At 52.5% G+C, this 12,442-nt stretch overlaps 1 protein-coding gene across 6 annotated transcripts; it reads left to right on the forward strand.

The window, feature by feature from the left end:
- Positions 1-3: 3 nt before the first annotated feature.
- On the forward strand, positions 4-11,317 carry ARMT1 (acidic residue methyltransferase 1). 6 transcript variants are annotated; one of them, XM_073649968.1, is made up of 6 exons: positions 4-94; positions 1,839-1,901; positions 2,700-2,805; positions 8,234-8,475; positions 8,663-8,828; positions 10,210-11,316. In XM_073649968.1, the coding sequence occupies exons 2-6, from the start codon at positions 1,864-1,866 to the stop codon at positions 10,972-10,974; spliced, it is 1,317 nt and encodes a 438-aa protein (XP_073506069.1). In that variant the 5' UTR covers positions 4-94; positions 1,839-1,863; the 3' UTR covers positions 10,975-11,316. The 6 variants fall into 6 exon arrangements, with proteins under 6 accessions (XP_073506069.1, XP_073506068.1, XP_073506070.1 ...); XM_073649967.1 differs by having other exon boundaries at positions 9-115; XM_073649969.1 differs by having other exon boundaries at positions 39-179.
- The last annotated feature ends 1,125 nt before the right edge of the window (positions 11,318-12,442 follow it).

Below are 12,442 nucleotides of genomic sequence, written 5' to 3' on the forward strand. Positions count from 1 at the left end.
GTACGATCGGCGAATGTGCGGTAGGGGAGAGGAAGCTAGGTCTGGGCTCCGCCACCTGCAGCTGCTGTAGTGTCGGCTGAGCCGGAGGAGAGAGGTCTGAGCCGCGGAGGGATATGTATGACGGCGCCTCACTGCTACTCTGTACACTGTGACTGTGGTCGTTATCTGTGAGCCCGGGTGTAAGGAAGGAGCCTGCATGGCTGCACTGTATATGGGGGCACTCTCTGTAAGGAAGGAGCCTGCATGGACTGCACTGTATATGGGGGCACTCTCTGTAAGGAAGGAGCCTGCATGGACTGCACTGTATATGGGGGCACTCTGTGTAAGGAAGGAGCCTGCATGGCTGCACTGTATATGGGGGCACTCTGTGTAAGGACTTTATATGGGGGCACTCTGTGTAAGAAAGGGGCCTGCATGGATGCACTGTATATGGGGGCACTCTGCGTGAGGACTGTATATGGGGGCACTCTGTGTATGGACTGTATATGGGGGCACTCTGCGTGAAGACTGTATATGGGGGCACTCTGCGTGTGGACTGTATATGGGGGGCACTCTGTGTGTGGACTGTATATGGGGGGCACTCTGTGTGTGGACTGTATATGGGGGGCACTCTGTGTGTGGACTGTATATGGGGGGCACTCTGTGTGTGGACTGTATATGGGGGCACTCTGTGTGTGGACTGTATATGGGGGGCACTCTGTGTGTGGACTGTATATGGGGGGCACTCTGTGTGTGGACTGTATATGGGAACGCTGGAATAGCTACATGGGGGGCATTGTGACAGGATTGTGCATGGTGTCACTCTGTGAGGACTACATATGGGGTCCATCTGTGTAAGAACTCTATATGGGGGCACTGTGGCAGGACTGTATATGGAGGCAATCTGGTATAGAAATACCCAGTTTGGCACAAGGTATAAGGGGACTCTGACTAGCACAGTGCACGGGGGATCTGCCTCTGCTTATGGGGGTGCTCTTTGGCTGGGGCTGTGTCTGGTTGTGCTCACAGTATATATGAAATCTCCTGGATATATGCTCTACTCAACATTGAAAGTGCAACACCGAGAAGGAAAATTCTGGAAATCACAAGATAGAGACAGGTTATTGATCTGCAAATAATCAAAAAATGGAAATATCCTGTGACTTCCAGAATTCCACCATTTTTCCTTCTCAGTTTTGTGTACGTAGTAACGTCGCAGCTTTGCAGTAACGTCGCTGTTTTGTAGCAATTTCGCAGCTTTGCAGTAACGTCGCTGTTTTGTAGCAATTTCGCAGCTTTGTAGTAACGTCGCTGTTTTGTAGCAGTGTCGCTGTTTTGTAGTAACGTCGCTGTTTTGTAGCAATGTCGCAGCTTTGCAGTAACGTCACTGTTTTGTAGCAATGTCGCAGCTTTGCAGTAACGTCGCTGTTTTGTAGCAATGTCGCAGCTTTGCAGTAACGTCGCTGTTTTGTAGCAATGTCGCAGCTTTGCAGTAACGTTGCTGTTTTGTAGCAATGTCGCAGCTTTGCAGTAACGTCGCTGTTTTGTAGCAATTTCACAGCTTTGCAGTAACGTCGCTGTTTTGTAGTAACGTCGCTGTTTTGTAGCAATGTCGCAGCTTTGCAGTAGCTTTGCAGTAACGTCGCAGCTTTGCACTAACATCGCTGTTTTGTAGCAATGTCGCAGCTTTGCAGTAACATTGCTGTTTTGTAGCAATGTCGCTGTTTTGTAGCAATGTCGCAGCTTTGCAGTAACGTCACTGTTTTGCAGTAACGTCACATTTTCTCATAGTGGGGCTTCTGTTTAGCAGATAATAATCTAACAAACGTTCTGTTAACGTCATGTTTCTTCTTGCCCAGACGATACGCCCAGTAAACCAACAAGATGGAGACTCCCTGCCCGCTCTCTGCCAAATTTGAAGGGTGTGTGTCTTCTTCAGCGAACCGTCATACAACTTGCACAATCCGTGGTAGATCAGGGCATGTAGTTCCCTGTCTCCAGCATTCAGGAAATTGCAAAACCCCATCTGACTGATCCTATAACCACAATTTCAGAATTATTGCTTCTTTTTATTAAACTATTATTGTTGGCAGCCATGTAAAAATATAAAATGCCCCTTTAATTGGTTGTAAGGGGGGAAAGAATTGCAGCCATGTGGTTACAGTTGGGGGGATTTTGCGCTCTCATCTTTGCAAGGAAGATGATCACAAGGTGCTGTTCTGTATGAGCCTCTAGTGATCAGCTCTGGGGGAACCTTACAAGTGTTCAGTTTCCCTGCAGGGCCATCACAGCGAAAATTAAAGGGGTTGTCCAGGTTTGGACTTCTATATCTATGACTGTAGACTTTTGAATCCTCACAGCGTGCACACTGCGCCCTGTCTGGATTCTCCGTTGATGGTTCATATATGCGGTCACATACCGACTAGATGTGCACGGCCGAACACGTCTAGTCGGAATGTGGCCGGAAGTATGCAAATCACATACCGGAGAATCCTGACAGCGCACACTGTGCACGCTGTCACATAGACTGGACAACCCCTTTAATTATTATATGCAGTTCCCATTAACAATCAGTGGCCACTTCATTTACAATATGGACACACCAGCTCCTCCGGAGTGAGATTCTTTTTCCTGCTCATGATGGGGACAAAAAATGGTCAATGCACATAACAATCCTATTTTTAATAAATGGTATATAAGTTATTTTTCTTATTTTTCAGGTCTTTTGCTTACTACACAGTTAAAGACCGGCTGCCACAGATTCTAACCAAGGTGATAGACACTGTACATCGGAATAAAAATAAGTTCTTGGAAGCTCATGGCGAGGTGAGTGGCAGCGCCGTAAATCACATTTAGTAGAGGATTTGAGGTGACATTCCTGGGATAGGCTGGGAGACACGAGCTAGAGACAGACAGACATTCCAGGGAGGAGCTAGAGGCGGACACAGACATTCTAGGGAGGAGCTAGAGGCAGACACAGACATTCTAGGGAGGAGCTAGAGGCAGACACAGACATTCTAGGGAGGAGCTAGAGGCGGACACAGACATTCTAGGGAGGAGCTAGAGGCAGACACAGACATTCTAGGGAGGAGCTAGAGGCGGACACAGACATTCTAGGGAGGAGCTAGAGGCGGACACAGACATTCTAGGGAGGAGCTAGAGGCAGACACAGACATTCTAGGGAGGAGCTAGAGGCAGACAAACATTCCAGGGAGGAGCTAGAGGCAGACACAGACATTCTAGGGAGGAGCTATAGGCGGACACAGACATTCTAGGGAGGAGCTAGAGGCAGACACAGACATTCTAGGGAGGAGCTAGAGGCAGACAAACATTCCAGGGAGGAGCTAGAGGCAGACACAGACATTCTAGGGAGGAGCTAGAGGCGGACACAGACATTCTAGGGAGGAGCTAGAGGCAGACAAACATTCCAGGGAGGAGCTAGAGGCAGACACAGACATTCTAGGGAGGAGCTAGAGGCGGACACAGACATTCTAGGGAGGAGCTAGAGGCAGACAAACATTCCAGGGAGGAGCTAGAGGCAGACAGACATTCTACGGAGGAGCTATAGGCGGACACAGACATTCTAGGGAGGAGCTAGAGGCAGACAAACATTCCAGGGAGGAGCTAGAGGCAGACACAGACATTCTAGGGAGGAGCTAGAGGCGGACACAGACATTCTAGGGAGGAGCTAGAGGCAGACACAGACATTCTAGGGAGGAGCTAGAGGCAGACAAACATTCCAGGGAGGAGCTAGAGGCAGACACAGACATTCTAGGGAGGAGCTATAGGCAGACACAGACAATCTAGAGAAGAGCTAGAGGCAGACACAGACATTCTAGAGAGGAGCTAGAGGCGGACACAGACATTCTAGAGAGGAGCTAGAGGCGGACACAGACATTCTAGGGAGGAGCTAGAGGCAGACACAGACATTCTAGGGAGGAGCTAGAGGCAGACACAGACATTCTAGGGAGGAGCCAGAGGCGGGCACAGACATTCTAGGGAGGAGCCAGAGGCGGGCACAGACATTCTAGGGAGGAGCTAGAGGCGGGCACAGACATTCTAGGGAGGAGCTAGAGGCAGACACAGACATTCTAGGGAGGAGCTAGAGGCAGACAAACATTCCAGGGAGGAGCTAGAGGCAGACAGACATTCTACGGAGGAGCTATAGGCGGACACAGACATTCTAGGGAGGAGCTAGAGGCAGACAAACATTCCAGGGAGGAGCTAGAGGCAGACACAGACATTCTAGGGAGGAGCTAGAGGCGGACACAGACATTCTAGGGAGGAGCTAGAGGCAGACACAGACATTCTAGGGAGGAGCTAGAGGCAGACAAACATTCCAGGGAGGAGCTAGAGGCAGACACAGACATTCTAGGGAGGAGCTATAGGCAGACACAGACAATCTAGAGAAGAGCTAGAGGCAGACACAGACATTCTAGAGAGGAGCTAGAGGCGGACACAGACATTCTAGAGAGGAGCTAGAGGCGGACACAGACATTCTAGGGAGGAGCTAGAGGCAGACACAGACATTCTAGGGAGGAGCTAGAGGCAGACACAGACATTCTAGGGAGGAGCCAGAGGCGGGCACAGACATTCTAGGGAGGAGCCAGAGGCGGGCACAGACATTCTAGGGAGGAGCCAGAGGCGGGCACAGACATTCTAGGGAGGAGCCAGAGGCGGGCACAGACATTCTAGGGAGGAGCCAGAGGCGGGCACAGACATTCTAGGGAGGAGCCAGAGGCGGGCACAGACATTCTAGGGAGGAGCCAGAGGCGGGCACAGACATTCTAGGGAGGAGCCAGAGGCGGGCACAGACATTCTAGGGAGGAGCCAGAGGCGGGCACAGACATTCTAGGGAGGAGCCAGAGGCGGGCACAGACATTCTAGGGAGGAGCCAGAGGCGGGCACAGACATTCTAGGGAGGAGCTAGAGGCGGGCACAGACATTCTAGGGAGGAGCTAGAGGCGGGCACAGACATTCTAGGGAGGAGCTAGAGGCGGGCACAGACATTCTAGGGAGGAGCTAGAGGCGGGCACAGACATTCTAGGGAGGAGCTAGAGGCGGGCACAGACATTCTAGGGAGGAGCTAGAGGCGGGCACAGACATTCTAGGGAGGAGCTAGAGGCGGGCACAGACATTCTAGGGAGGAGCTAGAGGCGGGCACAGACATTCTAGGGAGGAGCTAGAGGCGGGCACAGACATTCTAGGGAGGAGCTAGAGGCGGGCACAGACATTCTAGGGAGGAGCTAGAGGCGGGCACAGACATTCTAGGGAGGAGCTAGAGGCGGGCACAGACATTCTAGGGAGGAGCTAGAGGCGGGCACAGACATTCTAGGGAGGAGCTAGAGGCGGGCACAGACATTCTAGGGAGGAGCTAGAGGCGGGCACAGACATTCTAGGGAGGAGCTAGAGGCGGGCACAGACATTCTAGGGAGGAGCTAGAGGCGGGCACAGACATTCTAGGGAGGAGCTAGAGGCGGGCACAGACATTCTAGGGAGGAGCTAGAGGCGGGCACAGACATTCTAGGGAGGAGCTAGAGGCGGGCACAGACATTCTAGGGAGGAGCTAGGGGCGGGCACAGACATTCTAGGGAGGAGCTAGGGGCGGGCACAGACATTCTAGGGAGGAGCTAGGGGCGGGCACAGACATTCTAGGGAGGAGCCAGGGGCGGGCACAGACATTCTAGGGAGGAGCCAGGGGCGGGCACAGACATTCTAGGGAGGAGCCAGGGGCGGGCACAGACATTCTAGGGAGGAGCCAGGGGCGGGCACAGACATTCTAGGGAGGAGCCAGGGGCGGGCACAGACATTCTAGGGAGGAGCCAGGGGCGGGCACAGACATTCTAGGGAGGAGCCAGGGGCGGGCACAGACACTCTAGGGAGGAGCCAGGGGCGGGCACAGACACTCTAGGGAGGAGCCAGGGGCGGGCACAGACACTCTAGGGAGGAGCCAGGGGCGGGCACAGACACTCTAGGGAGGAGCCAGGGGCGGGCACAGACACTCTAGGGAGGAGCCAGGGGCGGGCACAGACACTCTAGGGAGGAGCCAGGGGCGGGCACAGACACTCTAGGGAGGAGCCAGGGGCGGGCACAGACACTCTAGGGAGGAGCCAGGGGCGGGCACAGACACTCTAGGGAGGAGCCAGGGGCGGGCACAGACACTCTAGGGAGGAGCCAGGGGCGGGCACAGACATTCGAGGGAGGCGCCAGGGGCGGGCACAGACATTCGAGGGAGGCGCCAGGGGCGGGCACAGACATTCGAGGGAGGCGCCAGGGGCGGGCACAGACATTCGAGGGAGGCGCCAGAGGCGGGCACAGACATTCGAGGGAGGCGCCAGGGGCGGACACAGACTTGCGAGGGAGGCGCCAGGGGCGGACACAGACTTGCGAGGGAGGGAGGCGCCAGGGGCGGACACAGACATTCGAGGGAGGCGCCAAGGGCGGACACAGTGATTCGAGGGAGGCGCCGGGGCGGACACAGTGATTCGAGGGAGGCGCCGGGGCGGACACAGACATTCGAGGGAGGCGCCAGGGGCGGACACAGACATTCGAGGGAGGCGCTAGGGGCGGACACAGACATTCGAGGGAGGCGCTAGGGGCGGACACAGACTTGCGAGGGAGGGAGGCGCTAGGGGCGGACACAGACTTGCGAGGGAGGGAGGCGCTAGGGGCGGACACAGACTTGCGAGGGAGGGAGGAGCTAGGGGCGGACACAGACTTGCGAGGGAGGGAGGAGCTAGGGGCGGACACAGACTTGCGAGGGAGGGGTTAGGGGCGGACACAGACTTGCGAGGGAGGGGTTAGGGGCGGACACAGACTTGCGAGGGAGGGGTTAGGGGCGGACACAGACATTCGAGGGAGGGGTTAGGGGCGGACACAGACATTCGAGGGAGGGGTTAGGGGCGGACACAGACATTCGAGGGAGGCGCCAGGGGCGGACACAGACATTCGAGGGAGGCGCCAGGGGCGGACACAGACATTCGAGGGAGGCGCCAGGGGCGGACACAGACATTCGAGGGAGGCGCCAGGGGCGGGCACAGACATTCGAGGGAGGAGCTAGGGGCGGACACAGACTTGCGAGGGAGGGAGGAGCTAGGGGCGAACACAGACTTGCGAGGGAGGGAGGAGCTAGGGGCGGACACAGACTTGCGAGGGAGGGAGGAGCTAGGGGCGGACACAGACTTGCGAGGGAGGGAGGAGCTAGGGGCGGACACAGACTTGCGAGGGAGGGAGGAGCTAGGGGCGGACACAGACATGCGAGGGAGGGAGGAGCTAGGGGCGGACACAGACTTGCGAGGGAGGGAGGAGCTAGGGGCGGACACAGACTTGCGAGGGAGGGAGGAGCTAGGGGCGGACACAGACTTGCGAGGGAGGGAGGAGCTAGGGGCGGACACAGACTTGCGAGGGAGGGAGGAGCTAGGGGCGGACACAGACTTGCGAGGGAGGGAGGAGCTAGGGGCGGACACAGACTTGCGAGGGAGGGAGGAGCTAGGGGCGGACACAGACTTGCGAGGGAGGGGTTAGGGGCGGACACAGACTTGCGAGGGAGGGGTTAGGGGCGGACACAGACTTGCGAGGGAGGGGTTAGGGGCGGACACAGACTTGCGAGGGAGGGGTTAGGGGCGGACACAGACTTGCGAGGGAGGGGTTAGGGGCGGACACAGACTTGCGAGGGAGGGGTTAGGGGCGGACACAGACTTGCGAGGGAGGGGTTAGGGGCGGACACAGACTTGCGAGGGAGGGGTTAGGGGCGGACACAGACTTGCGAGGGAGGGGTTAGGGGCGGACACAGACTTGCGAGGGAGGGGTTAGGGGCGGACACAGACTTGCGAGGGAGGGGTTAGGGGCGGACACAGACTTGCGAGGGAGGGGTTAGGGGCGGACACAGACATGCGAGGGAGGGGCTAGGGGCGGACACAGACATGCGAGGGAGGGAGGAGCTAGGGGCGGACACACATGCGAGGGAGGGGCTAGACACATGTTGTGCAGGTCTTTGTGTAACTGGACAACCCCTTTAAGTGTACCACTGTAGTCTGAGCCCCTTAATGTACTGCTCTCTGGTAATGGCAAGGTAACATCATTCTCAAAGTGATATACTGGGCTTTGTTAAAAAGCAGACAGAACTGCCCAGTGCAGTCAGTCCGCTCCTCTTATCATCGGAGTCACCCCCTTTCAAAAGTTGAACCCGGGGCGATCAGCTGATTTTGCTGGAGGACATTACAGAACAGCCATTCAGTGATGGTCTTCTTTTCAGGAAGGCATGGAGGCAGAGAAAAAGGCTTTGTCTTTCTTTTCCAAACTACGGAACGAATTGCAGACAAACAAGCCCATCCTGCCGCTGACAGACGAGCAGCCGGACACCCAGATCTGGAATCAGTACCTGGACTACCAGAAGACACTTGTGGGCAACGACGAAGAGCCGAGCTGGTTCCGATCTCCCTGGCTGTATGTGGAGTGTTATCTGTATCGCAGAATTCAGGAAGGCATGTTGTTGAGGTGAGAACCGTACAGTTAAATGATAAAATTCTGGCTGCCTGCAGACACCACTAGAGGGAGCGCTGAGCATGTAAAATTTGTATAGCCAGCTCCCCCTAGTGGTGGCATCAGACCGGCTGAATGTTATCATTGTGTCAGTTACCGTAAACATATGACCTAACATTTTTTTTTTTTCGTTTTGACTCAGCCCCCCGATATCTGAATATGACGTCTTCAGCGATGTGAAGAATGAAAGCTTCTTTCAGTCCCAACAAGCAGTGATGGCTCTGTGCGCCCATCTTCAGGAGATAAAAGGGAATATAAACGGTCTGAGTAATGATGACGTCCGGAGTGAGATCTACAAGCTGCTGCAGGTGGGTGCTCTCTGCCCGTCCTGCAGGTGCTGCAGCTCCTATTGAAAGTGAGCTGCAGTACCCGAGAACGGCCACTACTCAGTGTGTGGCGCAATGCTGCTTCTGCGCTGTACACTGTGACCTGTGGCCGCCGCCATGTTACATGTCAGCCCCCTTGGATCTGATGTTCATCACCTAACCCTATGTTTAAATAGTGGATAATCCCTTTAATAACCATATTTTTTCTATTTTTTCTCCCTGCATTCCAGCAAACAAACATTTATTTTCTTTCACTTACTTAGCTGTTTTCTTTGTGTATTTGTACATTACTGTCCGGGAGGGAGCTGTAAATTATTACTCTCATTTTTATCAACTTTTTTATGCATGAATTTGAAAAAAAATTTTGTTTTTTAGCTCACTTCGCTACCAGTCACTTCTCATACTGAGTAATCTGTTAGATTATTTATTACTTCAGGGTTTTATTGTCTGGTGGACACCTCACTTTCTCGCCCCATCTTCTCTTTTTCTCCCTCTTTCTCCTTCCCCTCTTTTCCCCCTCTTCTCTCTCTTTATCACTTTCTGTATCTCTTTCTTTTTCCCTTTCATTCTTTTTTTTCCTGTCTCTCCCCCCTTTTCTTTTTCTATCTCCTTTCTCTCTCCCCCTCTTATTTTTCTTTTTCTCTTTTTTTCTTTTTCTCCCTCCTTCCCCTCTTCTGTCTCCTTTTTCTCACTCTCCCTCTCATTTTCTTTCTCTCTTTTCTCCTCTCTTTTCTCCTCTCTTTTCTCCTCTCTTTTCTCCTCTCTTTTCTCCTCTCTTTTCTCCTCTCTTTTCTCCTCTCTTTTCTCCTCTCTTTTCTCCTCTCTTTTCTCCTCTCTTTTCTCCTCTCTTTTCTCCTCTCTTTTCTCCTCTCTTTTCTCCTCTCTTTTCTCCTCTCTTTTCTCCTCTCTTTTCTCCTCTCTTTTCTCCTCTTTTCTCCTCTCTTTTCTCCTCTCTTTTCTCCTCTCTTTTCTCCTCTCTTTTCTCCTCTCTTTTCTCCTCTCTTTTCTCCTCTCTTTTCTCCTCTCTTTTCTCCTCTCTTTTCTCCTCTCTTTTCTCCTCTCTTTTCTCCTCTCTTTTCTCCTCTCTTTTCTCCTCTCTTTTCTCCTCTCTTTTCTCCTCTCTTTTCTCCTCTCTTTTCTCCTCTCTTTTCTCCTCTCTTTTCTCCTCTCTTTTCTCCTCTCTTTTCTCCTCTCTTTTCTCCTCTCTTTTCTCCTCTCTTTTCTCCTCTCTTTCCCCCAGCATGCACCTCTTTTAGTGTAGGACACAGCTGTGTAGCAGGGGCCCTGTCAGCAGGCGTATTAGTGGCCCCGTCCTGATTAGCACCTCACACCCCTGTAATAAGTCTCTGTTCTTCTCTCTTAGGTGTCTCTGTGGGGAAACAAGTGTGACCTCTCCATATCGGGGGGTCAGGACAACTCCCAGCGGAGCAGCGTGCTGTCATCCCTGGGCGACTCTCGGGGATTCATCCTGGTGGACGATATGAATTCCCTCTGGAACATCCTGTGGAAGAGCAGAGACGGGAATGCGGAGTCGAGAACAAGAGTGGACATCGTTCTGGATAACGCCGGCTTTGAGTTGGTCACGGATTTGGTCATGGCAGACGCCATGCTGTCGCTGAACTTGGCCACGGAGGTTCATTTCCACGGGAAGGTCATGCCATGGTTCGTCTCGGACACCACGAAGCGCGACTTCGACTGGACGGTTCAGCAGTGCACGGCCGTCAACAACAGGTGGATGTCAAAGTGTGGCCAAACCTGGAAGGACAACCTGAAGAAGGGGTGCTGGGTCTACCACCAGCACCTCTTCTGGACCCTGCCCCACGAGTTCTGCACCATGGCGGAGGTGGCCCCGGACTTGTACACAGAGCTACAGAAATCCGATTTAGTCTTATTTAAAGGGGACTTAAACTACAGGAAACTTACTGGGGACCGGAAGTGGGACTTCACCGCGCCCTTCTCTCAGGCGCTCCGGTCCTTTCACCCGGCCCCATTGTGCAGCATCAGAACCCTGAAGGCCGATGTGCAGGTCGGGCTGCCAGCTGGGGTCGGAGAGCGGCTGACGGCGGCGGAGACGGACTGGATGACATCGGGCAAATATGGAGTCATCCAGTTCAGTCCTGTCGTTTGAGGCATTCGGGCAGCGCTTTAGTAACAAAGCATCAGCTGAGCTTTAGCGGGGTATTCCCATCACCAAGATCCTATTCCCATGTGTAGTACGTGTAATAATATTAGCAAGTATCTCCAGAACAGTTCTTCTGATTAGCTATGTCGTTTACCCTATGCAGTAGATTAGGTATCCATTGTTACGACCACTCATGCAGTGACAGTTAGTTGCTAGTGGTTGTAACCCTATGCTACTGCAGTGCCCTGCACATGGGGTAAGCAACATAGCTAATCAAAGCCTTATCCCTTTAAGAACAAATCTTCACTTTTATTCTGAAGGGCGAGACAGACGTAAACTATAATTTAAAGGGGTATTCCCATCTCCAAGATCCTATCCCAATACGTAGTAGGTGTAATAATAATATTAGCAAATCCCTCCAATTAGAAATGTAGTAAAGTTCTTCTGATTAGATACGTCACTTACCCCATGTGCAGGGCATTGGGGTAGCTTAGGAAACCATGGTTATAAAAACTAGCAGCTAAATGTCACTATATGAGTGGCCGTAACCATGCATACCTAAGCTACTGCAATGCCCTGCACATAGGGAAAGCGATATGGCTAATCAGAAGAACTATACTACATTTCTAATTGGAGGGATTTGCTAATATTATTATACCTACTACATATTGGGGTAGGATCTTGGAGATGGGAATACCCCTTTTAACTGCAGTTTACGTCTGTCTCTCCCTTCAGATTAAAAGTGAACATTTGTCCTTAAAGGGATAAGGCTTTGATTATTAAAGGGATTTCTGACAGTTGAATAATTCTTTTTCTAGGCACGAATGGTATTAAAATAATGAACTGAGTCATATTCATTCTTCAGCAGCCTCGCAGATCCTGTACCAGAACTGCTGCAGCCAATCATGGGTAACCAGAGGAGCATTGGGATTAACTGCAGTGGTCCCGGTAACTTCAGAAGGGAGCAGACATCGCTTCCACAAAGGGTTGTCGAAGTGTGAGAATGTCTGCGTTTATTTATTTTTTTTAAACCATTCATGCCTAGAAACATTTTATTCAAGTATTGGACAACCCCTTTATTTTATTTGTTCTCTTTTTTTTTTTTTTTTTTTTTTTTTGCAAAAATCTCTTGGAGATCCCCCATGTGCTGCTAAAACAGCTGTAATAGACCACAACATCTCTGAAGTGACTGACTCCATACACGGTGGGTGCCGGCTGTGTTATACAGTCAGCACCTAGTACTAATAGCAGCAACCGGAGCTGGCTCTGATCGCTGCTGTTAACCATTTAGATGCTGCTGTTAACCATTTAGATGCAGCTGTTAATATTTTAAACCGAAGGAGGCGCGCGTCAGCGCCCATTACCCCTGCTACGGTGACCCATCGGCATTCTGTAACAGCCGGTTTCCTTCTGAAAAAGGAGCTGCCATCTTGATACTCTTGTGAAGCCCAGCCAGAGCCTGGGCTTCATAGAA

This window comes from Phyllobates terribilis, unplaced genomic scaffold, assembly GCF_046119375.1.
Source record: "Phyllobates terribilis strain yellow unplaced genomic scaffold, ASM4611937v1 Scaffold_10__3_contigs__length_209671492, whole genome shotgun sequence".
NCBI classification, from domain to species: Eukaryota; Metazoa; Chordata; class Amphibia; order Anura; family Dendrobatidae; genus Phyllobates; species Phyllobates terribilis.

What these genes read in the sequence shown, in the direction of transcription:
- ARMT1 (XM_073649968.1), top strand. Translation starts at nt 1,864, where the DNA reads ATGGAGACTCCCTGCCCGCTCTCTGCCAAATTTGAAGG. An exon ending in CAGGAAGGCATGTTGTTGAG is followed by an intron (nt 8,476 to 8,662) that starts GTGAGAACCGTA and finishes GTTTTGACTCAG; the next exon opens with CCCCCCGATATCTGAATATG. An exon ending in AGATCTACAAGCTGCTGCAG is followed by an intron (nt 8,829 to 10,209) that starts GTGGGTGCTCTC and finishes CTTCTCTCTTAG; the next exon opens with GTGTCTCTGTGGGGAAACAA.